Source organism: Heloderma suspectum, chromosome 12 (assembly GCF_057233095.1).
Source record: "Heloderma suspectum isolate Gila_16-S chromosome 12, 16-S_ref, whole genome shotgun sequence".
NCBI classification, from domain to species: domain Eukaryota; kingdom Metazoa; phylum Chordata; class Lepidosauria; order Squamata; family Helodermatidae; genus Heloderma; species Heloderma suspectum.
This window is the reverse complement of record NC_139469.1, coordinates 21,271,651-21,298,443: the sequence shown is the minus strand read 5'-3', so window position 1 is coordinate 21,298,443 and position 26,793 is coordinate 21,271,651. Positions and strand designations below refer to the sequence as shown.

General features: G+C 41.8%; 2 protein-coding genes across 2 annotated transcripts in view; one reads left to right on the top strand and one right to left on the bottom strand.

The window, feature by feature from the left end:
* The window catches only part of TMEM204 (transmembrane protein 204), a 53,300-nt gene extending 41,981 nt beyond the window's left edge, over positions 1 to 11,319 (top strand). The window contains exon 3 of the mRNA XM_084818725.1: positions 8,535 to 11,319. Within this exon, the coding sequence (XP_084674851.1) occupies positions 8,535 to 8,779 (245 nt within the window). The 3' untranslated portion in view covers positions 8,780 to 11,319. The remainder of the gene's footprint in view (positions 1 to 8,534) is intronic.
* IFT140 (intraflagellar transport 140) overlaps positions 1 to 26,793 on the bottom strand; it is a 148,756-nt gene that overhangs the window by 66,337 nt on the left and 55,626 nt on the right. The window contains exons 15-18 of the mRNA XM_084818716.1: positions 26,542 to 26,672; positions 21,356 to 21,506; positions 19,105 to 19,236; positions 14,570 to 14,766 (exon numbers count right to left, since the gene is read on the bottom strand). Coding sequence (XP_084674842.1) covers positions 14,570 to 14,766; positions 19,105 to 19,236; positions 21,356 to 21,506; positions 26,542 to 26,672 — 611 coding nt within the window. The remainder of the gene's footprint in view (positions 1 to 14,569; positions 14,767 to 19,104; positions 19,237 to 21,355; positions 21,507 to 26,541; positions 26,673 to 26,793) is intronic.

Genomic DNA, 26,793 nt, shown 5'->3' with positions numbered 1-26,793 from the left:
ATGCTGTGGCCCCATCCATCAGTCAAAGGCATAAGAGCCCCATTCAAGCAAGAATAGCAAGGGAAGATCATCATAGCCCAAAATGCATTTAAATGTCCACTTTGTCCTGGCCTTGATAAACTAATGTCCCGCCTCTTCCTTTTGCCTCCACTGGCAAGTCTTTTCACTTTCTAAGCCTGATGGTTGGGTCTCTCTCTCTTTTTTATTGCTGTCAGATGCTTTGGAAGACAATAATTGTCTGAAAAATGGGATAAAATACAGTAAATAAATAAAAATAATAAATACCTTTCAGATAGAAGTTCTTTGAGGTTTCTAGGAACCTGAAAGGTAGGCTGCGAAGATCAAAATTGCATTATTATGTTCAATTTCTGTGATTTAATCTTTACATTTCTGTGTTTGGCCTATAAACAAGTGACTAGGCCAATAGTCTAGCAGCAGTCACTCCTATGAGCTAACTTCTCACAGCTGTTTACAAGAACAAGTAATTATACTCTGTTTTAGTTCTGGCCAAACTAAAAAATATATTTCTTAAATCTTAGTATAAATTGGGAACCTCTGCCCTGTTAATCAACATCAACTTTTAAACTCCTATTTGCTGGGCTGCCAATATATCATGATCTTAAAGTTTTAAAGATTTCTCTTACATTTTATTCATTAATCCTATTTCTTCACGTTCAGTTCATCAAGTACAATTCAATCATCACCTGATTAAAGAAATACTGTTAAATTAACATTGATTAATTAGTAATTACATTTGCATATTGGTAAGAACAATAGTTCTGAAGCATGATTTTTTAGATGATACCTGCAAATGTCATAGTAGGCATCACCATAGAAGAGGCATTCCATCTTGTATGAAAAAGAACTGAGAATGCCTCTTCGATAGTACATTTGCCATCTGCAGTGCAGTAAGTACTTATATTAAAAAAAATAGTACATAAAAACATTCTGCCTAATTAATCAGGGGCAGCTTTTTTAAGCCTGCCAAATTAACTGATTAAATATTGCAGCCTTAATTTCATTACAGTTATTTCTCTTTTGTTAATTTAAGATGAATTCACTCTTTATCAGTTCTAACTTCCTGTTTGAAAGATATCATTCTAGCTTTCGTCCTTATTTTGATGTCTGAACTGTAGTAAAGTTATTACATTCTAACTAATATGATTTATGAATGGTCTGACTTCTCACCAGAAATACCCTATGAACCTAAAAAAATGGAAGACCCAAATCCCCTGCCCAGCAGGAGATATATAACCAAAATGCTGCTTTGCTCAGCTGGAAGCACCAGAGCATCGCTGGTGGCATTGGCCAATGATCATAGCTAATAACACAGCAGCAGTTGAACAAGCAAACAAGCCTTCTGCATTTCCACTAGGCACATGCAAGACAAAGCTTGCCCCTCACACCTACTTTCCCTTTCTCTGCCCTATCACTAGCCCCACCCCCACCATTTGTGCAACCACTGTTGGAACAGATTATCCCCCCTTGCTTTTAAAATTAAGGATTTCATACAGACATGATCAAATCTTGTAAATAGCTTTTTAATAAAATGTATTAAAGGTGTCCCCAACCAGTCGTGTCTGACTCTAGGGTGCGGTGCTCATCCCCGTTTCTAAGCTGAAGAGCCAGCACTGTCCGAAGATGCTTCCGTGGTCGTGTGGCCGGCATGACTGAACACCGAGGTGCATGGAACGCTGTTACCTTTCCCGCCGAGGCGGTACCTATTTATCTACTTGCAATTTCTTGCTTTCGAACTGCTAGGTTGGCAGAAGCTGGGACTGAAGACGGGAGCTCACTCCGTCACGCAGCACTCAGGTCTCGAACTGCTGACCTGCCGACCTTCCAGTCTGCAGTTCAGCGTCTTAACCACTAAGCCACCGCGGCCCCTACTTTCCCTTTCTCTGCCCTATCACTAGCCCCACCCCCACCATTTGTGCAACCACTGTTGGGACAGATTATCCCCCCTTGCTTTTAAAATTAAGGATTTCATACAGACATGATCAAATCTTGTAAATAGCTTTTTAATAAAATGTATTACAACTGACTAAAATGTATGCCTTCTGCAAGCATTGTAAGTCATTCCTGTTTAGACTGGCTTTTAGCAGATGGATATAAGCAGTGGGATAATTTTAACTGCTATATTTTACATACACATTTAAGTGGGTACACCTTTATTAGGGCTGTTACTTGATCAAACAAATCTTAGGATGCAATTTGTGAGTAAGTCCAAAAGAACTCAATGAGACTTATTTTTGAGTAGACATGTGTAGGATTGCACTGTTAGTCGATGTATGAGTTTTAGGGTGCAACCCTATGCATGTTTAGACAGAAAAAAGTCCTAAAACTCCCAGCATACCTCAGCCAACATGGCTGGCTGGGGAATGTTGGGAGCTGTAGGGCTTTTTTCTGTCCAAACATGCATAGGATTGTGCCCTGAGTCAATCAAGTCATTTATTACATTTGCCTACATTTCCATAGTTACTGTAAACCACCCACATAATTTTTTGAATTTTTTGAAGGGCAGCATATAAATGGTTTCAATAAATAAATACATTTGTATCTAACTAAAACAACAGTTCCTATGTTTTTAGATGATGTGAGTGTGTCATAGGGGAGGCATTCCTCCATGTGTGTGAGAAGGGGGAATTCAGACCGTGCTTGCCATCTGCAGTGTTTATAAGAACTTGATTTAAAAATAGTATTTTTAATAATATGCTGCCAGATTAATCAGGGCACCTTTGAAGTCAATTAATCAGTCCAATTAAATGTTGTGGCTTATATTATATTTTCTTCATGAGACTTTAGAAGAGGCAATATAGAAAAACTGAAGATAAACAGAATAAATGCACCGCAGCAATTAAAAACTACAGAACATAAAAAGTCAAAAGGATAGTTTTGCCATGCCATGGCACTAAGTACAGGGTGAGAAAAAAAGATCTAATTACATAAAAATGTGTAAACATAACTGGTATCAAACATAACTGTTTGCTTGGTACAGCACATTCAAGGGTAGGTGGATGTGTCGAAAATTCTGTAGTAAAGTTCCTGAATTCTGAGATCAGAAAACTAGTCCTACAACCAGAATTATACAATTATGTCAAATTTGTACAAATTTGTCTACATATCTGTAAGAATCCAGAATGCTTGCTGGTATCCAGCAGATGCAATTCTTGCTCTCATTAAAACAGAGATGTCAGATGTAATGTCAAACCCTGGTTTGTCAATATATAGAATCTACTTGCTGCAGTTTTAAAACTTCTGGCAATACAAGTAACTTGTAGAGCTCTACCCTGCCCCCCAAATTCCCTCCTGTCTGGGCCCTACCATGAAAGCTGAAAAAAAAGAAAAGGATGGTGTGTCATTCATTCATTCATTGCTGAGTTCAAGCAAAGGTCCTGTGAAGGGAAACAGCCTTGCTAACACAAGTGGTTTTATTTTGAGCAGCACAAGGAAACCTTGGTAGTTTTTTGTGATGAATAATCAGTCCCTTAGATAAAAAGATGGAGACCCTGGAGAGCCCCTGCTCAGGGTAGGCCTGCGTTTGCTGGCTTATATGGCTAGTGGCGGGAAGGGGGAATTAAAATGATAGAAAAGAGAGGAAGCACTGTAGCACAGGATTTCAATTAGGAATGAACAAATTAGTCTATTTTCAGGCAGTGTGTCATTGCCTGTAAATCCATTCAGTCCCATGTCCACATTAATGTGTGAATTAAAAAAAAACAAACGTGCAAACATTTGCACTGAAATCCTATATACCAAAAATAACTTCATTTTCTCAGTGCAGATCTTTATGTAGACAAAACTGCACCATCAATACACAAGAAGGAGGTATCAGCAGGCTTAGGAAAACCCTATGGGTTGCAGAAGTACAAAAAAACACTTTAGGGTAAAAAAACCTAAGGAAGCAAAAACAACAACAAAAACCAGCCCAATGAAAACTGAGCATGCTCAGCAACCGTGGAATGCTGACTGCTGCAGAGAAAATAGAATGGAATATCCTAGAAGAGGACATGGCTGGTGGGTGGGCTGACTGGCTGAAACCCTGAACGGGAGCACTCCACAGTGTAACATTTTGTTGCAGGTCAAATTTATATGTGTTTAAATATACATTTTAAAAACATATTTTGTCTCAAAAGACACACTTTTAAGCACTACTACATGAGTTTCACTGCGGTATGGTGCTTTTCAAATACTGGGAAAATCAGGCATTTTATAATCTGCACACACTTTTTTATGTACACTACTTCACCTGCTGAAGGTGCAAATGAAATTAAAGTGCCAAGTCGGAATATCTAGTTGTGCTTTCTTGTTTCCAAACATACCAATATGTTTGAATTGCTGCACAACTGGTACATCTTCTGAAGTCTCACTGTACTGGAGGGGAGAAGTTGGTTATTCAGAGTTACTGCAAGGTTATTTATTTTTTTATGTATTTATAGACCACCCTTAAAGATTGCCTCTTCTCAAGGTGGCTTACAACATCTTAAAACAATCTGTAACGTATTATCGACCATACAATCATGAGCTAAAAACACTTAACTGATCTAAACATGTTACAACAGCATAGAAAAATATCTGCAAAGTTAAAGCATGAGCAGTATCCACCTGTGTCATTCTGTTAGTGCAAATGATGTTGTGCTACCAGAAACTAGGTTCCAAACTATGCGCAAGAGGAGAATCCAACTAAAGTTGCTTTTGCAGAAGCATAGTTGTGCCAGAGATTGTGCATTACGCTTGTGCAACCTGTTGTACAACTGGTTGCATATTCCTCTTACGCAACCCATTGTGCAACCAAGTGCTTAAGTGCTTACACAACTGGTTGCACAAGAGTAATAGGCATCCACCTGCGCAACAGAAAGATTTGGTGGAGCTCTGCTATTTGAGTTTGCAGAATAACATGGTTGGATACTGCCCAATATAAACATATATAAACCAGCAGCAAAAAGTGATGCTGTTCAAAAACGTTCCTTAGCTTTAGGTACCCAATTAGCATTTTATGAAGAAACATGACTTCCAGCATCAGTTTTCAGCTTAGGGTGGCCATCTGTCCTACTTTACAGAGGACAGTCCTCTATTTGAAGACATCTCCTAATTGAATGGCTCTCCAGTCCAAGTCTAGTTCAAAAGATAAAGAACGGTAAGAAAAGAGGGAAGGGACCTTGGAAGTTGCCCTTCAACAGTTACCTTCTGGACAGCAGACTGAACAGACACACAGATCTGGCCACAGTCTTCCCCACTATGGTGAGAAATACTGTATTTCAACTGAAATTATAGTAATTATTTCTAAATGTGCGCCTATAAGTAATACACATTAGCATATGCACATTTTATGCAAATCTATGATTACAGGATCAGCATCTCCTCTATTTTGGAGATGTCTTTCCTCTTGCTTAAGCGGCCGCCCTATTTCAACTATTTACAAAAAAGAGCAGTCTGAGGCATCCCCACCAAGTAACAGAAATTAGACCCAGTCGCTAGCAGTGCAATGCCTTAACAAGTGCAGAAATAAGGGCTTGCAATTTTATCCTTCTAATCTGAACTAAGCAGGAATAAGTTGAAACCCACTTAAAAATCTGAAGATTTGGAAATGGGGAGAGGTTGTAGGAATATGATACTACTGTTCAGTGGACTACTAGAGATGTTGTTAGAGCTGCTGGCCTGCTCAACCTTCAGATAGTTGAAGGAGGCTGGAGAGCTCCCACAGAAATCCATAACAGTCTTTAGCAAGCACAGTGTCAGTTTGTTACATTCCCATCACAATTATCTCTACCTCCCTTCATAACTCTCACAAAAGACTGGGTAAGTACATAATAGTTCAAAAGAGGTTGGCCTCTCTGACAGATTATAAGATCAGCAGGATGTTACTCCTTTTTCAAGGTGCTGGGGCCTAGAGGATAGCCTTCTCTGTTTCTTCCCCCAAGCAATGCTAATATCAAGTGCTGCTCTGAGTTATTCCTTCTTATGAGCCTACTATCTCCTGCTACTCTGGACTGTAACATACTTTTCACACTCACGTTTTGCTTCAAATGGGTATGCTTAGAATTACCCATCCTCATTTCAACAACCTGAAACCAGAGCTGTGGCAGTTGTGATCTGTAGGTGGTCTGTGATACCACAGCAGCACAAACAACATCTAGAGATAGTTTACAGACTGACAGGTAATAGCTAGCCCATGTTTACTCATGTTTTGTCCTCCCCCTGCCCCATTTCTGTAGTTTCTAAAACAAATTGGCAAAAGTACTATTTTTCTGCAGTTCTACATGTTCTGTGCCTTAATCAAGACTGCACTCCTATACATAGTTTCCTGAGAATAAGCCCTCTCAGGAAGGGGCAGCTGGTATTCTTCAGGGGGGCAGATTTGGCTGTAGCACTTCCAGTTGCTAACCTCTCCAGTAGTTTAATTATAGAAGGCAGCAAGCCTGAAATTTCACCTGTACCCATTTGTAGGATGCAGATATACACAGTGGAAAGACTGTCCATATCAGAGAACATTTGCAAGCAGTGCCATTAATCCACTAACAGGGACACAGGAAAGTTGAGGGAGACGGGCTTATTCAGGACTGACCTGTCCTTGCCCACAAACCTAACGGAAATGGTATCTGCAGATCTTTATGTCTGTTTACTGGCCTTTGTTTATTCTAGTCTCCTTTTGCAAAGGGGCCCTGCTGTCTATGTGAATTCCTTCTGTTGTGGTGGTGGTTAAGGAAGTGTTTATGAGAGAAGGGGAAGCTGATTTTTTTCCTATTATGCGAGACATATTTGCCTCTTTGTATATTGTTCTTGTCAGGCTAATTAGATCTATAAATTACTTCCATCAAAAGCTAATAACTAGAGTCGCAAGGGTGGAGGAGAGGAAGAGAAACTAACACATTGCAGAGAGGCTCATCAGGGAACCAGGGTATTACTGTTCCCTGCCTTAAAGGAAAGGAGGATAGCTTTGCGATTACACACGCAACACTTTGGGGTCAGATGTTTTTGGGTTCTACTTCTGACCCCTCGACAGATTTCCTGCATGGCTAGACAAGTCCCCTCACCTCAGTTTCCTCATCTCTGAAACATGAATAACCGGATATTTAGGATACATATGAAGCGGGAAGCAGCAGTGGGATACTTGATGTTCATAAAGATCTTCAAAACCAGTGGGAGAACACACTATAGAAATGCAAAATACTGTTGCACTTTAAAATCAGATGCTTTCCTGCCATTTCACAGGAAGAGATCAATCCCTAGATAAAGGAATTTCCCAGGGAAAGAAAATACTATTTTTCCCACTCCACAATATCCTTGTTTCTACAACTCTTCCTCGAAAGCATCTGAGACTTGATTCGTGGCTTCCTAAATTAGAGCCACATAGGTGCACATGGTAGAGCCATCAGCGTGAGTACCCCCTTTGTCTCTCAGGCGATTATAGCTATAGCAAATCAAACCCCTTAGAGAAAAAACAAATGTGTTGCACTGGCATGATTAAAAACACACAATGTGCCACTCAGCCTACTAAGTTGAGATGTGCCCATGCACATCAAAGGGGTTACTCATGCAGTTGACTGCTTGTCCGATTGGGTCCAATACAGAAGACAGAATTATAAAAATGTGCTAAGCTGAGAGTCTAAGGGCCTGCCTACAAAATCATTTTGTTTGCAAATTAAACTGAAGGACACATTCTGTACATGTGAGCTTTCAGCATGGGGATACTGTATTTGTGCCAAGGCACAAGATTTAATAGCCAGGTTTGCACGATTGCGGGAAAAACAGGGGTTGTTTCCCCTGCCCCCGTGCATGCCACTTGCGTGCCTGGCATTTGCTTAATTATCCCTGCTGCATTGCAGATTGCCACATTATCCGAACCTGGTGTCATGGAGCAGCGGGGGTGGCTTCTAACACACCCCACAATCCCTACTACGAGCCATGGATTATATGGTTGTATGGTTATATTAGGATGGCTGCGGAAATGATGCATACATCAGGCACTGCAATGTGGTTAATCTGCAGCTGGGCCGTGATTTGAGTGACTGTACAAACAGGCAATAGTTAGTGCTAATTCTTTTGATACAGGCAGAACTTTAAGTATAACAGCTTTTAAATTTAAAACCAAACAAGATAGAGCATTCATGGTTGTATATACAATTTGAAAACATATGAGCAGTATCTGCTCAAGGCTCAGAGAAAGCAAAACTGGTTGGATCTGTTTCCAACAGTACTGTATACGTATCCTGGACCTGTCCTATGGCTCCCAATTTGTTTTCCCTAACTATTTATGTAAAACTACTTCCAAAGTCTCACGTGTCTCTCAGTCTGCTACAATAAAGTAGAAAATTTGCATGATTTTTTTGTTATGACAGCAAGATTTCGTTTCCTAGTGCCAGAATCCAGAGAGGGGTGTGTATGAATGTCTGTATGTGTGCTAACCACCATCAGGTACATACTACTGTGCAGGATACAAATCTCTAGCATAACAATTAACTTATAGAATAATAGACTCAAGATACTGCAGGAATGTTATCCATCTCGAATTCTACTCTTCACTTTTCTTTCAGGTTTTGTTCTGGTCATTGGGCTGGTGACTTTCTATCGCATTGGGCCCTACACCAGCCTATCCTGGTCTTGCTACCTGAACATTGGGGCTTGTCTTCTGGCCACACTGGCTGCTGCCATTCTCATATGGAACATCCTTCACCGACGGGAGGACTGCATGGCACCTAGAGTAATTGTTATCAGCCGCACCCTGACGGCTCGCTTCCGACGTGGTCTGGAGAATGACTATGTTGAGTCACCATGTTGAAAACATGGGGGTGAAAAAGGGGAGACTCTCTGGAGAAGAAGATTTACAAAATGGATTGCTTTCTATAAATATGCCATGTAATTTAAATGTTGAAGAAAATCACAGTGTTCACTTTTCAATTAAAGAAGCCCAGCATTATTACTTGGATGGGCTACATCTCTCTCTCTCTCTCTCTCTCTCTCTCTGTCTTTCTCTCTCTCTCTCTCTATATATATGTACATTATACACCATCCCTCCCCTCTCATGTACAGTGTAAAATATTAACAGTTCAACCATCCTGATGGAACTTGTCAAAAGATAGGGAGATTTAAACTGTGGCAGACTTACACTAAATTAGTTTTGTGAGGATATGGAAATGGGGAAAAGGCAATCCAATATTTCAAGCTCAAACCTTGTATCAGAGAAAGTTATTCTCCACTCTAATGACAGAAGAACAAATCCAAGGGTTCAGCTATAGAACTTACCCTTTTCAGGAACTAACAATAGTCTGAAAGAAGAGAGGACGGTTTGCCCCGATTCACTATTTTTATCCACTTTATACTATTTGCAATACTTCTTAAAGATTTACTTTATAAAGAGACAACCACCCAAAATTTTAGGCACTTCCAATCCAGCTGAAACAATTATTTTTACACTGAAGCTTGGCAAATCCTACAAATCCAGAAACTACTGGCATAATTCTACCATTTACAAGGCATGGCAGGAAGGTTTATTTAAAAAGGAATGAGAATTTAAGATGTCAAGCTTGTCTTCTTTAAATGTAACGTTTCAGAGAGCTTTGCATGCCATTAAACTGTTGGCAAAGAAGTATACCCAAAGCCCACCACCCTGTAATGTTCTCCATTTATATAGTTATATTAATACTCACATCAGGAATTGTTAGTTCCTCTTTCCATCACCCCATAATAATTATTCAGTTCAAAACTGACTGCAGGGCATTTTCATATTTGGTGCCAATTTGCTAGATTTGACTCTGGGTGTTTAAGACGCTTAGTCAAATATAGAGATATGAACAGAAATTATCGGGAGGTGCAGGGGTGGGGTGAGAAATACTGCCCACAGAGTTTACTTGAGAGAGAAAAAAAATATTCCTTTTACCCTATGGATGTGTAAAAAACTTGCCTTGAAATAGTACAACCCAAATAATCTGTTAGGTGTACCACTGAAATGTTCATTGCGAAATGGCCAGGACCAGGACACAAAGGAGAAAGGTGTGAGAAGCAGGAAGTGACATCTATATCATATGAACAGGTAGATGTTGAACAAAAGACAATCCTCTATTGGTTGGCCCTCTTAGCAAAATATCTGGGAACTACTGGAGAAATTACTATAGGCATTGTCACACAGAGAGAGGACTGAATGACAGAGCTTTAAACCTTATATATTTAGGCTGCAATCCTACACACACTTACTTGTGAGTAAGTCCCAATAAGCTCAATGGGCCTTACTTCTGAGTAGACATGCACAGGATTGCACTGTTAATGTCTCTTTCTTAGAGACTTTTGTAACATATCTGGTTTAAGTCTATGCTTTAATTTTTAGCGTTCACCAACTCTCCCCTCCCCCATTTCATTTTCTTCACAAAGGAACTAATCAAGCTAGGTCATTATACCATAACTTGGGTGCCACATAATAGAGACAAACAGGTTCATTCAGCAATTTAAGCCAAAATACTCCAGAACAAATGTGGGCAACAAGGCCCGTAGGACACATGCGGTTCTTGAGGAACAAGATTTTTCAGTCCATAGCTACAGACTAGAATCCTGAGATTATCCACTTTTTTTAAAAAGTAAAGTTTCTAGCTCTCATGGATGCACTGATATGTTTCAACACATACGGGTGAAATATCAGGACAAGAAGCCAAGCAAACTCGTTGTTTCTTCAAAAGAGTCATGGGTACCAATATTTTTTAAAGGCTACCCAACTGTTTGCACAGTTTGGCATCTCCAATGCCATGAAAACAATATACAAGTTATTATAGGCAACTAAGACTGTGATCCTGTGGGCATTTACTTGGGTGTAAGCTCTATTGAATACAGTGTGTCTTACTTCTAAGTAAACATGCATAGGATTGCCCTGTAAATAATGAAAGTTAAGACCATGACATTTAAATCATAGTGCTGTTATGTGTTGAAATATGTTGCCCATTTCTGCCCATGAGATCCCAAACCACTCCAGAGCAAGCCTCCAGAATTTCTAAAACAGACTGATAAAGCCATTTTTCTAGGATGATACAGATTGATCATATAACAAAAAACTGGGCTTTGTTTCAATTTGCCTGGCTTTGTTTCTGGAAAAGCTCTGTATTTGCTGAAAATTAAATATGCTCTAATTAACTATCATTTAAAAAAAAAAAGATTTAAAATACTGGAATATTTAAGATATGTTATTTCTGCTAATACTGCAATAACCATGTTATAATAATTTGAAATTAAAAGGAAATAGCGGCTTTGTGGCCAATTCCACTGTAATATTTGGAATCACTGTGTTTATTTTAGAAATATAAATAAAGGTGAGAATGTTTAATTGCCTTCAAGGGGAAAAAAAGAAAACAAGAGTTATATTTTTCAACGGGATCAGACAAATGTGAACCACCAAAACAGCTTTGGCAACTGAGCGGTATAAAAACGAATTTTAAAAAAATGGCCTGAATCCAACATATGAGCTCTCCTAATAGGATTTTTAAAAACTTTTTTTACTTTGACTAGCAGACCCCAATGAAACTTTTAAAATTTAAACGACGATCACTGAGGGAGGTTGCTATTCAAGAAACGCATTGAAAGCTCCAGTGGGCATGCGAATTTAGTTTTTGGCCAAGCCAATATTGGTACCCATATATATGGATCTCATAAAAGTGCAAATTACTAATATTATAATGTAAAACTTTAAATTTGCCTTCTGTTGAATGTTATGGGATGATCCACCTGCTCCTGTACATACATAAAACAAGCACCCCAACAATTAATTGTGTTCAACTGACAAAATATGACAGCAAGAAAAATTACTAACTCTTCTGAGAGAAACGCAGTTATACTGGGTTGGATCCAGGCTTGCCCTCCTGCAAACAGAAAGGATCAAGGTCCAGTGGAGGCATTAATGGAGAATTGTGGTGGGGTGTGTGTGTTGCCAATTCCCCCTTCCCCTTGAAGCCCTAGTACCATGACCCACACTGTTCTAGAGGGTCCTCCAACCCTCTGGAGTAGGTTTTCAGAGGACCGAGGAGACTGCAGGGGGAAGGGGGAATCAGCAAAAATTACCTCCCCTCTTCCACCAGCAGAATACCATGAGTGTAGTTCTGCTCATGGGAAGTCTGGCCTGAACTCATTGGCTAAAGGTAGGCAAGTATGCAGGTCCAAACCCTATCTGAGTTGCTCATGTATAAGTATCTTTTGTATGTAATTGGTAAAGAAACTCCTTGACCAGCAAAAGAAAACCCCCCCTACAAATGAGGTGTTCTAGTCAATCAGGTAAATTAGATTTTTGTTTAAATGCATATAATAACCTATAATAGAACACTACCAGCCACGTTATTAGAACGCTACCTATGCAGCATACCATCACAAGATATACAAAACATATCTATCGTTAAAATCTTCTTTTACACATATATCCATCCCACTTCAGTCATACAACATTGTTAATTTGGCTCTCTTAAAAATGTTTGATCAGGTGTTTTCTTTTGGTTTTTAAATTTGCCCTCATGGTTGAAAAGCAAACAGGAAAATACACACACACACCTTTAATAAAGGTTTTACTTTCAACCTTTCAAGAAAAGAACGGTAGAGCCTTGGAGCCAAACTGCACATGACGCACATGATTGGAGATCAAAGGGACTCAGGTTAATAATGTGTCATGATCCTGATAATTACACATGATTGGAGATCAGGATATTTGATTTTTTTTAATTAATAGCAGCTGTGTGGTCTTGGGAGTGAACTGGATCCAGAATTGGAGCATGCGTGTGAGGGGTGGGAGGTAACCTTTTACACAGGCTTTTCCTAATTAGCCCCCCCCCCCCCCCAGGCCCGGAAAAAAACTGCTCTTTACCCTGTGGGGAAACTATACAGCTATATTCCTATGGGCATTTTTATCTGTGCAAATAGCACCTTCTGCTGGGGGGGAGGGGGGGATTGAGAGAGAGAGAGAGAAAGTATGGGGAAAACAGCCTAGAAGAGTCTCCGAAATACCTTAGTAAGCCTTAGTAAGCCACTCTATACTATTGGCAGAAAGAGAGCTTAAGGGCACAATCCTATGCATATTTAGACAGAAAAAAGTCCTACAACTCCCAGTATTCCCCAGCCAACAAGGGGGAATGCTGGCTGGGGAATGCTGGGAGTTGTAGAATTTTTTACTGTTTAAACATGCATAGGATTGTGCCCTTAGGCTCTCTTTCTGCCAATAGTATATAGTGGCCCAGTTCGCATGATCACAGGGTGGTTAAAAAACTACAGTGGATTGTTAGCCACTCTGTGAGTGCTGGTTGCGTGTGTCAGGAGTGCCCTAGCTGCCTCTTGCAGTCCCCTCCAATAGCCAACTCAGGACACAGATGACGAGGATTCTTTCCGAGGCTTTATTCCTTTATTCCTTTATGACTCTTTCAGATACTAATCACTAGCGACTAAGCAAGGAACAGCACTGGGGTAGATAGCAGAGTAGCCTAAGCTCCAGGTAAGGCAGTTGGTCCCCATTTGAAGGAGAAGTGCGGAAAGACTCTGAACTTACGTGCTAGGGAGAGATCCTCCCTCTTTCCCTTGGGTCCTCGGGACGCGACCATTGTTTGCGCGCCAAGCAAGTGCTACGCCTCCTTTCGGTGCCCTCCATCTGTCGTTGCGTCTGCGCCGAGCATCCAGCAAGCCCCCCTCCAGCGCCCTCTCACTGCTAGGGTCACTATCTATCCCAGGAATGCTGGCAGGAGGAATCTCTGCCAGCTGCTGTGCTTGTGAGAGATGAGTGAGCTCCTCTCCCACAGATTGCTGTTCCTCCTCAGAATCAGAACTGCTCTGGGGCTCTATGGGCTCAGTTTCCACCCTGACAGCGTGCCGGCTGATTTGCATAATTACCTTTGCTGGGCGCAGCTTCTTATGTCATCCGAACCTGGAGAGGGTGGCTTGCTGGAGTGGTTAACAAACCACTCCAGGACCCATGGCATCTTATAGGGCTGTGGGGTGGTTCGTTAACCACTCTAACAAGTCACCCTTGCTAGATTTGGATGACACAAGAAGCTGCGGCAGTGGGAGGTTGGATCAGCAACCTGGCACCCGCAGTTGCCAAAATCCACTGTGGCTAATAAGCCATGGTGGGCTGCAGTGATTGTGCAAACCAGATCAGAGTCTTTCATTTTGCTAGGCCCTCTATCCTAGGTTCTTTCCCAGGCACTCTTTTCACTTGGCCCCTCCTTTTCTCAGAAAAGATATCCCTCCCCATGCAGCACGTTCCTGATCTAATGTCCCCATGTATTTTTTTTAGAGTGAAAGATCCTGGTCATGAGTCTCCCACATCACATCTAGTTCCGCAGCCCTCTGGTGTCTTTGCTGTGTGATCCATTTACAAATCTTCAGGATGAGCAGGTACAAGCAGGCACTGAAGCAAACATACATAAGGGAAGCATGTGCTGCAGTTTCTGCGACACCAGTCCCTAGGCAACAAGAACGTGCCCCAAACCAAAGAATGGCTTCACCAGAAATCTCTTAGCAAGTCCACGCTCCAAATGAGATGGAGAAAAATGTTCATAAGAGAAGCAGGCAAAATGAAAACAATCAAGCGGTCATTAAAATCAAATTCTGATCCTACCTTTTGATGAGCTTGATGGATTTGAAGGCCTCGTCCATATCTCCAATTGTGAGATAGAAGCTGAAGTTAAGCATAGCATCACGCGTGGCCTTGTCACATTCTTCCAGTCCAATGAAATCTCGCATTGGTCTTCTGGCTACCATCTGATAGAGTGGTTCCACACCAGGCCCCGCTTCATCTTTTTTCTCAGCTTCGGGCTGAAAGGAAAACACCAATCACGTGACAAACAAAATATTGATAGTTTCTGCTGTGAAAATAAATGTCTGCATAATTTTAAGGGCATGTGAAATTCACAGCTAGACCACTGTCAAAAACAGTTCTTAGATTTTGAAGAGAGCGCAAGTCTCATCTATCAATGTAATGGTTCGTTACATTTTGCTAATCCATGAGTGAGCAACTTGTGGCCTTCCAGATGTTTTGGCCTACAACTGCCATCAACCCTCACCACTGGCTATGTTAGCTAATGGTGAGTTGTAAGCCAAAACATTTGGAGCGCCAAAAGCTGCCCACCCCTGTCCTGAACCAGAATCTTCAAAAGGAGTCTCACAACACAGAGAGATAAACCAACTCAGTATCCAAAATATTTTCACAATATCAAAGAGGCACAAAGTAGCAAATTGTAAATCCAACCTCTTCTGTTTTCTGATATTTTTGCCCCTTTGGGCAAATCTAAAAAATGAGTATATTATGGTCTTGCCAGATCATGCAGTTTTATGGCTTAAGCTGGGGGAGGGTGAGTGTGTCTTGCCTGGAGCATTGCCTAGCTGACAAAGCAAGTCCCCTCTGAGTTCTTTGAGGGAAGAGCAGGATAGTGAAATGAACAAACTATCAAAGGTCTTCTACAGTTTTCCTTTATTATTATATGAAAATCAACTCATGGCACTCTGATCTGTGAAAGAAAAGATTTGGAAAGGTTTTCAAATCACCATGAAGACTAAAGGATCAATTTTGCTAACCTAACTGGAACAAATCAAATTGCTATAATGACAGTGTCATGGCTGTTTGTCATGTTATAATCCCTGTGAGAGATACTTCTGGTAACTGTCTCTGGCAGTTGCCATTCCTCATGGCATCTGTAATGTGTGAGAGCCGCTCACCATGTGGATTGCTCCAAGAACCTCCATGCCAATGCTACAAAATTCCTGCCAATGCTACAAAATTCCTGCCAATGCTACAAAATTCCTGGCAATGACAAGTGCTGATGGGGAGACAACCCCTTGATCCCTGAAGAAGTGCCTATCATACAACAGCAATGTGGAAGCTTTCTACATGAGAGCGATGATACGAGAATCAGCCCTCCATTCATCTCCAGAATTCCCAAGTGCCAGAAGGCATGTTCCTGAAGTCAAACTTTTAAGATTCGCAGCTGAGCCTTCATAGAGATTAAAGCTCATTTTGGACATTTTGGCCACACTCTTATGCAAGTTTTGTTTTCAGAAAATGGCACAGGAAAGACAGATACCAAGAGTCAGGAGAACAAATTACTACCCAAAAAGCTTCTGCACAGTTTCGGCTGGTGCACAGCTGTGCCCTTTCCTGGAGAAAGCAGATCCAGCCAATGTCACACATGCCTTGGTCACATCTAAGTTGGACTATTGCAATGCGCTCTACATTGAGCTGCCTTTGGAAAGTGTTTGGAAAGTGCAGCTGGTGCAGAAAGCTGTAGCTCAGCCTTCCCCAACCTGGTGCTCTCCAGATGCTTTGGACTACAATTCCCAGCATTCCTGACCAGCAGGTGCCTGGGCCTTTGGAAGTACTTGTGGATTGCAATTAATACAACTGTGTAAGGGTGCTTCCAGACGGAGGAATTTTGATTAGCTTCCTACTGCTAACAATCAAAAGACATTGTGCAGCTATTCTGTCTTTTTTTCCTTAATAGTTTTTTATGGTAAGAAAAAAGACAGAAGATGTGATGGGAAAACACAGGATGGCTACAAACTGAAGATGACATTGTCTGGACCCCTGTAAAAAATGTAAATGAGGCAGGGCAATCGCACAATAAAAGCCTAAATCTGGAAGAACCCTAAAGTACTCCAAAGGCCACAAAAGTATGCTTGAAGAATTGCATATTATCTCTGGCTGCACAGCCACATCAAACTGACTTTTCTAAGCCTCAGGGCTTTTTCAGTGATGGCCCCGTTACAAAACTCCATTCTGGTTGATTTGCACGTAGCCCTTTCAGTACAGGCTTTTAAAGAAGGCCTTGAAAACTTACCTCTTCACTACAGTCTTTTTCCTTAAGACTGTGAATGGTTTGTGTGATTCATAGCCGTTCTCTTCTAAGGTGCTTTCAGATGAAGTTTTTATCATGCAATCACCCTGCCTCATTCATGTAATTTTACAGTGTCCAGACAATGGCATCTTCCTCTTGTAACCCTCCTGTGTTTTCCCACAGTTTCTTCTGTCTTTTTTCTTTCCATAGAAACGTTGTGAAGGAGGAAAAGATGGAACAGCTGCACAATGTATTTTGATTGGTCATGGTAGGAGCCCTACATCTGAAAGCACCCTTAATAACTGTATCTGATGTGCCTAATGAATCTTACATTCCTCTTTGAATGAATGAATGAATGAATGAATGAATGAATGAAATAAGTAACAGGGAGCAAAATAATGAAACACAGAATGAAGACAAGTTAAAATTCAGAAAGGCCAGCACAGCATACTTACATACGGTTTATAGACAGATCCTCTCCAAAACAACAACTATTGGCCAGCAGAAATGAAAAAGAAACAGAATGACAGGAGCAGCAAATTAAAACAAAACCAAACAGTGTGAAGAGTACTACGGGCAAAGCAGAAATAATAACAGAAAATGCAGTGAAATCCACAACCCGGCTGTTACACTGCAACATAACTATGTTATATTGCTGTGAGCTGCCCAGGGAGCAGTATAGAAATGTAAGTAAGTAAGTAAGTAAACATCTATACAGACTTTTCTTCTGTAGTTTAAATTTGCCTTTTCACCACACTTCTGTACAAGGAACGTGTCTTTACATGTATTCTTGCAGAATCTGGGTTTACTTTTTTCTCAGCACCTCTGATTTCCTTCTCATCTAAAAGGCAGACGGAGGTCAATTATACAATTATCCTGTCCAGCAGGAGTGATGCTGTGTGCACCATCCAAGAATAATGGTGGCATGGCATTCATCACTACTCTGAACATGACACTTCTCCAAGAACGAGGATGGGAAGCATATGATGGACTAGGAACGTATGGACTACTGTATATGGAGTTGGGCTGGTTTTGCTGATTTTTCTAGGAAGCACTCTGCTGCCTCCAGAGTATCTCAACCCATGCACATTTGAAGAGCCCAGGGATGATAGGTCAGTGCGACTTAATTGCATATCATCGCCTTTGCTGCTGGATGGCAATCCCTGAGAATTTCATTTCCCTCCACTTACCTAGTCTAAGGCCTCAGGAGATGGCACTTATATCTGCATTCTCTTAAGAGCCCTTATCAGTCTTCCCTCCTTTGCTAAGGGAACTGCATTGGCTGCCTATTCGCTACTGGGTCAGGTTTAAGGTATTAGTACTAGTGTACAAAGCCCTAAACAACTTGGGACCAGGATACTAGAGAGAGTGCCTTCTTCTTTACCAACCTGCCTGGTCACTGAGGTCATCAGAGGGCATGTTCCTGGTGATTCCACATGGACCCATGGCCCGGCTGGAGTCCACCAGGAAAAGAGCCTTCAGTGTGGTGGCCCCCTTTCTGTGGAACTCCCTGACTTTGGAGGTCAGGCAGGCACCAATGTTGTGTTGCTTTCAGCGCCTCCTGAAGACGTTGTTATTTCAAGAGACCTTCCTTGAGTGACCCGGTTTATTAAGTTCAGAATGTGCTTCTTTAAAATGTTCTAATTGTTTTAATATGGTGTTTTATTATTTTATCTTTGTTGTTCACCGCTCGGAAATCTTTTGATGCAGACCGGTATATAAATATAGTAAGTAAGTAAGTAAGTAAATAAATCCCTGCCACCAGGAAGATTCAGAAGCAGCAGACTATTCAGATGCCCTGATGAGGAGCTACCCTGTCCCTTAGATACCAAAACAGCTGATACTTCCTCGTCCAGATTGCTAGAAAGTACACTTTCAGGGGGAGAGGGGATATGATGACCCCTATGGTCACCATGAAACTTCAAAGGAACAGCAATTGGAATGGTCACAACAGCAGTAACATCTAAGGCCTGGGAGTGGACATATTCATCATTGTCCCCACACAGCACTGATCAACTCACCACTGTCTTTAAAAAAAAACTTATATGTATTGTGTAACTTATCAAACATTAGTGCCTGAATTTGTATGTTTTCCTATCCCCTCCCTATCTCTTTTTCTTTTGTGTCATGTATTAGATGCAAAGCAGTAATTGTGTGGTATTTTTAATCTTTGTACAGCACCTAGAAAACTTTAGGCACTTTATGAATAATAATACTGCAGTCCCAGTTTACCTTAACCTGGTCCAGAGCATACAGAAAGTTCCCTGCATGGAGATGAAGGAAACGTTTTCAAGGATGTCCTCTTTAACCTTTGACTGCTCACCTTTTTGGCAAAGTAATAATGTGGCACCTCCATGCCCAAAAGAGACTGGTAGGCTGGGGGCAATGGAAAGCTGTCCTGGAGCAAAAGTCCATGCTCTTCAGTACTGAAGAAGGATATAATCAAAACATCCATCTGGAAGGGGAAATTGAACACTGTTTGGGTTTCATGGTACAATATCCTTTTTAGGTTTGTTTTTATTTTCCATTTTCATTTGGCCGAATTTTCAGTTAAGAAACAAAACACACACCTGCTACAAGCTTCCTCTCTAAAGCAAACAGACCATAATGCACATTGGCCTATGTTCTAGCAACTTAGAAACAGAAAGTTCTGCCTGTTAGGGACCAGCCATCCTGTCGCTCAACAGTGAAGTCCCTGGAAGCACTCATTTGAGCAACCATATGGATATCCTGACAGTTTCTCTGAATTTGAGTTGATATAATTTCTCATTTCAACTACCATCATATCTAGCGACGTAGGAGAATCCCAAGAGAAGTCATTTCCTTCCAATTTTAAGAGTGCCATTTCAGCCCAGTAGCCAAAACTATTGCGCTTGTCCACTAGGGATTCTACAAACAGGTTTTATTGGATTTCAGCTGCTGTGGCAAGAACAGAAGCACATGGTATATTCCAAACTATATTACTAAATACAACACTAAACTGCCTTCTCTGCAAGTTGATTTAGGGCCCAAATCTGGACAGACGAGTCACTTCCAGCAGAGATCAAATTAAGCACTCTGTGGCAAAACCAAAACCAAACCTAAACTGGACTGTGGAACATAGGAAGCTGCCTTGTGCCAAGTCGGAACACTAGTCTATGAAGCTCAGTACTGTCGACACTGCCTGGCAGCAGCTCTCCAGGGTTTCAAACAAGAGGCGTTCCCAACTCCACCTGGACATGCCAGGGACCGCATCTGGGACCTTCTGCATGCAAAGCAGAGGCTCTACCACTTAGCTACAGGTCCTCCCCAATTGTTGCTGTTTCACTTTGGAACATCTGGTGTTAGTTGTGTTGTTCCTTTGTAACTTGGGGCCTGAAGTACTGCAAACAAAATAAAAGTATTCTGAGCCATCATCTATTTGTGTTTACTGTAGGGACGTCAGAGAAATCCATTAGACGGGTTTTCTTAGGCTTGGCCCCCTGGACTTTGTTTCGGTTCTCGCTGTGGCTCCCGACTCAAGCTGTAGCGAGTCAGACCAGTTCATGGATTTCCCAGGAATTTTGTGCATTTGGGGGGGAAGGTTCTGCAATTTGAGCAAATTCGGCCATAATTTGCATAAATTGCTCAGAAATTTGCATACATTGCAGAACCTTCCCAAGTAAAAGTGCAAAAAAGTTCCCAGAGTTCAGGGAACAGCCCACAGCTTGGCTTGCAGATGCAAAGCGAGTCGTATATGCTGCAGAACTCCGTGGAGCCAAAAAAGTATTGGATTTCCCAGCAACGGACATCCCCAGTTTACAGGCAGCTGTGGTCACTCAAAGAAGATGGCAGGAATGTCACACATTCACACAGAGGCTCCTCTCTTTGGTTAACCTGCAGATGTAGAAGGGGGTTAGGGAAGTTCCAGCTAATATATGATATGGAAGATACGAATCTTGGCACTAAAAATAAGGCTCCTGGCTGAGCTGCGCCTCGTATTAAGCTCCAACAACCATTCAAGCTAAACATCATTTTAACTGCTTGCTGTTACAACCAGTGGTGTAGAGATGAATTTCAAAGTGCAGGCAGTCCTCCGGACAGTCCCTATAATCACTCCCCCGCCCCAATTCAGACAGCTGTGTTGATCCTTACCTACAAACCAGTCTTGCAGTTTTCATGTCTACCAGAAACAGTTTTTTTGTAAAGCTATTCGATCTTAATTGCTCATTCAAGACCAAACCATCCCAAAGTACTTCGCATTACAATTATTGTTGTTGGAAAAATTCAACACCCCCCCCCGCCCCGCTCAGTTGTTGTGAGGATTGCAGCTAAGATCAGAGGGAACAGGAAATTATGAGGGGTCTGTGGGGTGGCCAATGACATCAGTGTCCCTGCTAATCAAAATGTGCCAGTGCTATGTCCCTGTGAGTCCTGGCATGACTATACCACCAGTTGAAAGAGTTCATGATGGTCAGCCTTTTACATCAAGAATTTCAAGAACTTCAGGAAGATCCCACATGAAAATTCTAGCTACACCTGTGGGGACAGTGTCACGATCAATACCAAATCCCTGAATAGTGACAAGTCAGAGGAGGAGAGGGGAGAAGACATACCAAACTTTCTGCTGACTGCTGCTTCTTGTCCAATGACTGCTGACTTGGATCAAGAACTGTTTCGCATATGAAAAGCCTTGGTTCGCTTTCATCCCAGAAGTGACTAGCAGGGATGCGGTCACACAGTTCTGGATATTCAGAGGTGTTTCTCCTATTCGGACAATACAAGTATAAATCTAGACAATAACACTTTGCAAAACACACCCATAAATATAGGGTAACAGAAATAACAAAACACAGGCATTCCCTGGATTTGAAACCAAACCAGAACCAGCTATGTGGGTGGAAGCTATCAAATGTATTTTATTACATCCCAAGCCTATTGCTGACAGCCAAAGGTTTTATTAAGTTAAAATCTACATCAAATTTGTAGGCTAACAGAGAAGAAGGATTACCGAAAAGAACTCCCACCCCTACACACAAAACCAAAATCATAAGCATCTTGCTTCCATCTCACTCTGTCCAAAACAGATTTATTATTAGGGGCCTCTGAAATAAAAAGAGCCATAAGCTAGAATCCCCAAACACCTCACACTCTGAACCAAAACATATGTGACGCTAGAGAAACTCTTTCCCTTGCACTATTTCCCTGATCTAAATTATCCCCCCAAAGCTGCTCTGAAAGGATTATTTAGACTGGGAAACCAGTCCTGGGGAAAGGGTTACACACACCCTGCTCCAGTGCTGTTGCTCTGATCAAAACTCTGCCACACACATTCCCTGTCGGTTTTAAAAGTGGGGAGGAAAGTCAGGAGTTCTGGTTACAGACCTCCTGCGTTATGTGTGGTTTGGGCCTAACTCCAGTGGGGTTTCCTTCTGTCCTTTTTTCTCAGAGGTGTGCAATGATTCAACTCCTTTCCCTCCCACCCAAAACCTAACATTAAAGAATCTATGTTAAGGGCTGTGTGAACTCTTGAGTTTAAGTGTGTGCATTCATGTGCACGTGCACATAACTATCAGGGTTGCAATGTGGGTCTTAGGAAGTATCACCTTAGAAGAGACATTCCTCCTATGTGTGAGAGAAGGGCAAATGCTTCATAAGATGGCACTTGTCACCTGTAGTTTTTATAAGAACTTGTATATTAAGTCATTTTTCTAAAAAAAATCTGCTGCCTGATTAATTGAGGACACCTGTTTAGTTGGTTTGAAGTTTTTAGTCTGTTAATAAATTAAACATTGCGCCCCTAATAACTGTATAAAAATAAATGTACAATCAAGAAAGGCTGAGTTCTGTGAAATGCATGCAATTCGCCAAGTTTGCATAATTTATTCTTCCTCTGTAAGCCATGACACTGAAGCTCATTAAGGGCTAGAAATCCTATTGCATTCTCACCCACCAAATCTGGTTTTTGAGATGTCACCAGTCATTGTCCACATTTCATGGCTTCAGAGACATTTTTTTAAAAATTGAGAATGAACGCTGTGATTTTCAGGATATTGAATTCTGCAGTTAATGCAACATCTTGTTCTTCTGCAAAATCATGGTGCACACGCAGCTCTGGCTAAGCTTGTGAGAGGCAACAGGGAGATAGGCTAAAGTAAATGTTATTGTCGCCCTCACATACCCGGAGCCAGTCTTATATTACTAAAACCATGATGGTTGCGTCCTTGAGCAGCACTTTTACTGCAGCAACAAGTGGAAAGGGCTTTCTTTGATGTGCTAGTGCTGGTTGGAAATGGCAGCAGCATAAAGAAACATTGTTGGGGGAAGGGGAGCTGTAGATGACATAGAAGGCAAGGGACCGAAGCAGCAGTGGGAGAAGAATCATTAAACTGATGTGAGATGTGGGTGGGTGAGAAGAACTGTCGAGATGAAGAGGCTGAGCCAATCATCAGGGAGGATCTGAACGAATGGAGGAGTGAAAATGCAACAGGCAACAGGGACAGATGAGAGGAGTGAAGAGGAGCTCTAGGATGGTGTATCACCTTAAGATTTCACATATCCAAGGAGTGAATAGGTGTTCGCAGATGTTGCATCCTTTACCATACACACAGACTGCAAACAGATTTTTTTTTCTGGAGGTCTCATACACTCAGAAATCTAAGGTGACAAGTAGGGCCTGCAACAAAATGTTGCAGTGTGGAGTGCTCCTGTTCCCTGTTCCAGGCAGTCCACTATGCCTTCTTCCAGGATACTCCATTCCATTCCCCCTCCCACCCAGTTTTCCCTCTCCTACTCCCAACAGTCAGCCTGTACTCTGTGGTCACTGAACATGCGTAGTCCTCATCTGGCTGTTTTGTTTTTTCCCCTCAAGTTTTTGTACTTTGCAAACCTTGGGGCTCCCCAAAGCCTGCCACCACTTCCCCTCTTGTACATGTATTGTGGCTACATAAGGATCTATGGCTACATTTTAGCTACATAAGGCTCTGTGCTCAGTGTGGGTTTGCTATTAGCATATAGGAGGTACAGAAGAATATTGGGTGTGTCTGCCTAGTTAGGAACGTATGAAAATTCTTTATTTGCCCATCTAGTTCGGTTTATTGCCTACTCTGACTGGTAGCAGCTCTCCAGGACCCTAGTCTTCCACATTACCTGCTACCTGACCTTTTAAAAAAAACAAACCACAACCAAAAACCTGGAGATGCCAGTTGGACCTTGCACATGTAACCACAGAGCTATGGTCCTTCCCCTTTTTAACTTGAGACAGGTCTTGTTTCTACCTTTCCCCCTATTGTGGCTTGAACTTGTCTCTTCTTTTTTCTTTTTGTCGTGTCCCTTGTAGTGAGCTAACGGGGATTGCTCCAAAGTTGTGGCACTCTTGCAAACTTTCACAGATGCAACTTCTGTCCCTTTGGTATTTCTTCCTTAAAAATGAGGATTCCAGTTGCCAGGTAAAACAAACAGCAGAGTGTCTTGTGGCAGCTTAAAGACTAACGTTTCAGATCAGATGAAGCCATGTTAGCATATCATGCCATAATAAAGTGTCACAAGACACTCTGCTGGTTTTGATGCAACAGAGTTTGACATGGCTAACTATCTGGAGTTGCCAGAAAGTTAGTCTTGCAGTTGAACCAAAACTGCTTATTAAAGGCAACAGTGGATTTTTTTAATGTCATAAGCCACCCAAGTACACCACCATCTTGCATTCTCAGGCTAGCTCTATCAATTCTGCACCTCTGAGGAAGTCCACTGTGCTTCACACACTTGTGTTGCTATTTGCAAACGTCATGAGAAATGTTCAAGCCTTATTCAGACATCTCATACACCAAAGAGATCCTAAACAGGCAGACACACCATAAAGGCTTTGTTAGGACTCCATCCTGAGCCGCAGCTGGGCTCTCATTCCAACATGGACATGGAGGAGTTGGCTGGATCGGTCAGCCCAGTGGCACCAGACACAGAGGTGCTGGAAACCAACCCAGGACTCAGTGTTATGATTAGGGATGTCAAGGAAATCTGCAATGGAACCAAATGAGTTAATATTTTCATGAATCCAACCTGCAGATTCTGCAGCGGACCGGCTCTCCCCCACTCCCTGGCCAGGCAGATCCTGCAGACTTGCAGACCAGTTCTCTAACTTTTCCAAATTTTGCGCAAAATTTGTTGTAGAAAAATACACAAAAACTTTAAAAACCTGGCCAAAAATGTACATTTCCCCCAATAGGCTAAAGTGTAAAAATGCGTATTGGGGGGGATTTGCGCATTTTTGCATGTGTGAAATTGTGCACATGCACATTTTGTGCAAATTCAGAAACAAAAAAAATCCGATTCCGGCAACGGGCAGACGACAGAACAAAAGGCGCCTGACAATCTGCGAAACACAGATGAGATGGATTTTACACAATCCATGCATCCCTAGTCATGACCAAGCCAGAATGAGAGCCTGTCGGATAATGGGCTCTTGAGCCAGGGATTCCTGAATCGGTACCTCTGGAATCCTTTCAAGGAGTCAAACTCCACCAAGGAATCAAACCCCTCCACACCAGGGCCCCACATCCCATGTCAACATGATAACACAAGCAACATACCTGGAGGAGACTGTTGGAAAGGAGGAGTGTTGGGATCTGAGCCTGGTGCCTCCCCTTCAAGTCCTTCCACTCCTGAAGGAAGGGGGAAGCCTGAGAGGGGCAATTTGGCCCTGGAGGCATAAAAGGCCTCAATCCACTCTTAGGCTTCTTGGGAGGAAGCTGCTCACTTGGAGCTTTCCATGGTGCTGCAACTACCAGCCTGCCCTGCTGCCTTGCCCCATCGTATCCCATGAGCTCCTTGTCAAGACCAGGACAGGCTGATGGGACCTCATTAAAAGTGCAAATGCTAGAATATCAACAACTTAAAATTAAGTGACAGAAGCCATAGCAATAATTCATTTTCCAGTGGGAGGAAAGCAAAAGGAACACAACAACAAGATGAGCCACCTTATTTTAACCACCTCACTCAAACTCATGATAACAATATGACAAGTTTGAGGTCTAGAAGATTTGTGCATGTGTGTGTCTGGGCACGCACACATGATGGGAAAGTTTTAGAACAGACACATACATCCGCTATAAAGAATATTCAAATGGTGTCAGTGTGTTTCCTTTGAATACTAGTTGAGGGGCATTTCAGTTTTACAGTGACCCCTGGTGGATTGTCTAAACATTTATAAACTACATTTCTTTTCAAAGACAGTGCTCAAAGTAGTTTAGAAAGCAATTCTAAAATCACAGTCATTAAAAAACAACAACAATGCAAACAGCAACAGCAGCACAAGTGTCAAGAAAAGTCCAACCCTGCAGCCAGATTAACTGCATCACCAGTTCTGTCTTTCTTTTTTTATCATCACCTCTGTTGATGCTGGATGGAAAGTTCCTGTGAATTTCATCTACCTCCACCTACCTATTCTTAGGCCTCGGAAGTGGACATATACATCTTCATTCCCCTGAATCCCAGTGCCTTCATCATTTACCCTTGCACCAGGATGAGGGAAGAGCTGCAGACAATTCAGATGCCTGGATGAGATGTCCCACCCCTATGGGCCACAGCATCTACAGCTACTTGGTCCTGGTTGCTAGGTAGCACACTTCAGGGAGGGAGGTCCTATTCTCCCATATGGTCACCATGGAACTTTAAAAAAAAGACTTAGAAGAACTTAGTGTGTAGTGGACTATAAACAGATCTTGAGAGTGAGCCTGTGAAAGGAGTTAATGTTAATATTAATTTTAAAGCCCACATCTATACACCCCTTCTCCAGAAGAATACTCACCCATCAGCCTCCTGTCCAAAGGAGAGCATTTCTCTTGCATCCTTCTGTTGGCCAGATTGGAAATCAAACAGGGTGACTATGTCCATTTCGATGTCATAGAAACAGATCTTGGAGTCAAGACTTCCATCAGCCTACAAAAGTATACATAAGAGGAGTTATTTTAAAAAAGAAGATAGCATAATTGTCTCATTCTAATCATTATGGGCCATCAAACTGGAGATTATCAAACACAATCTGGGAGGATGGAAGAAA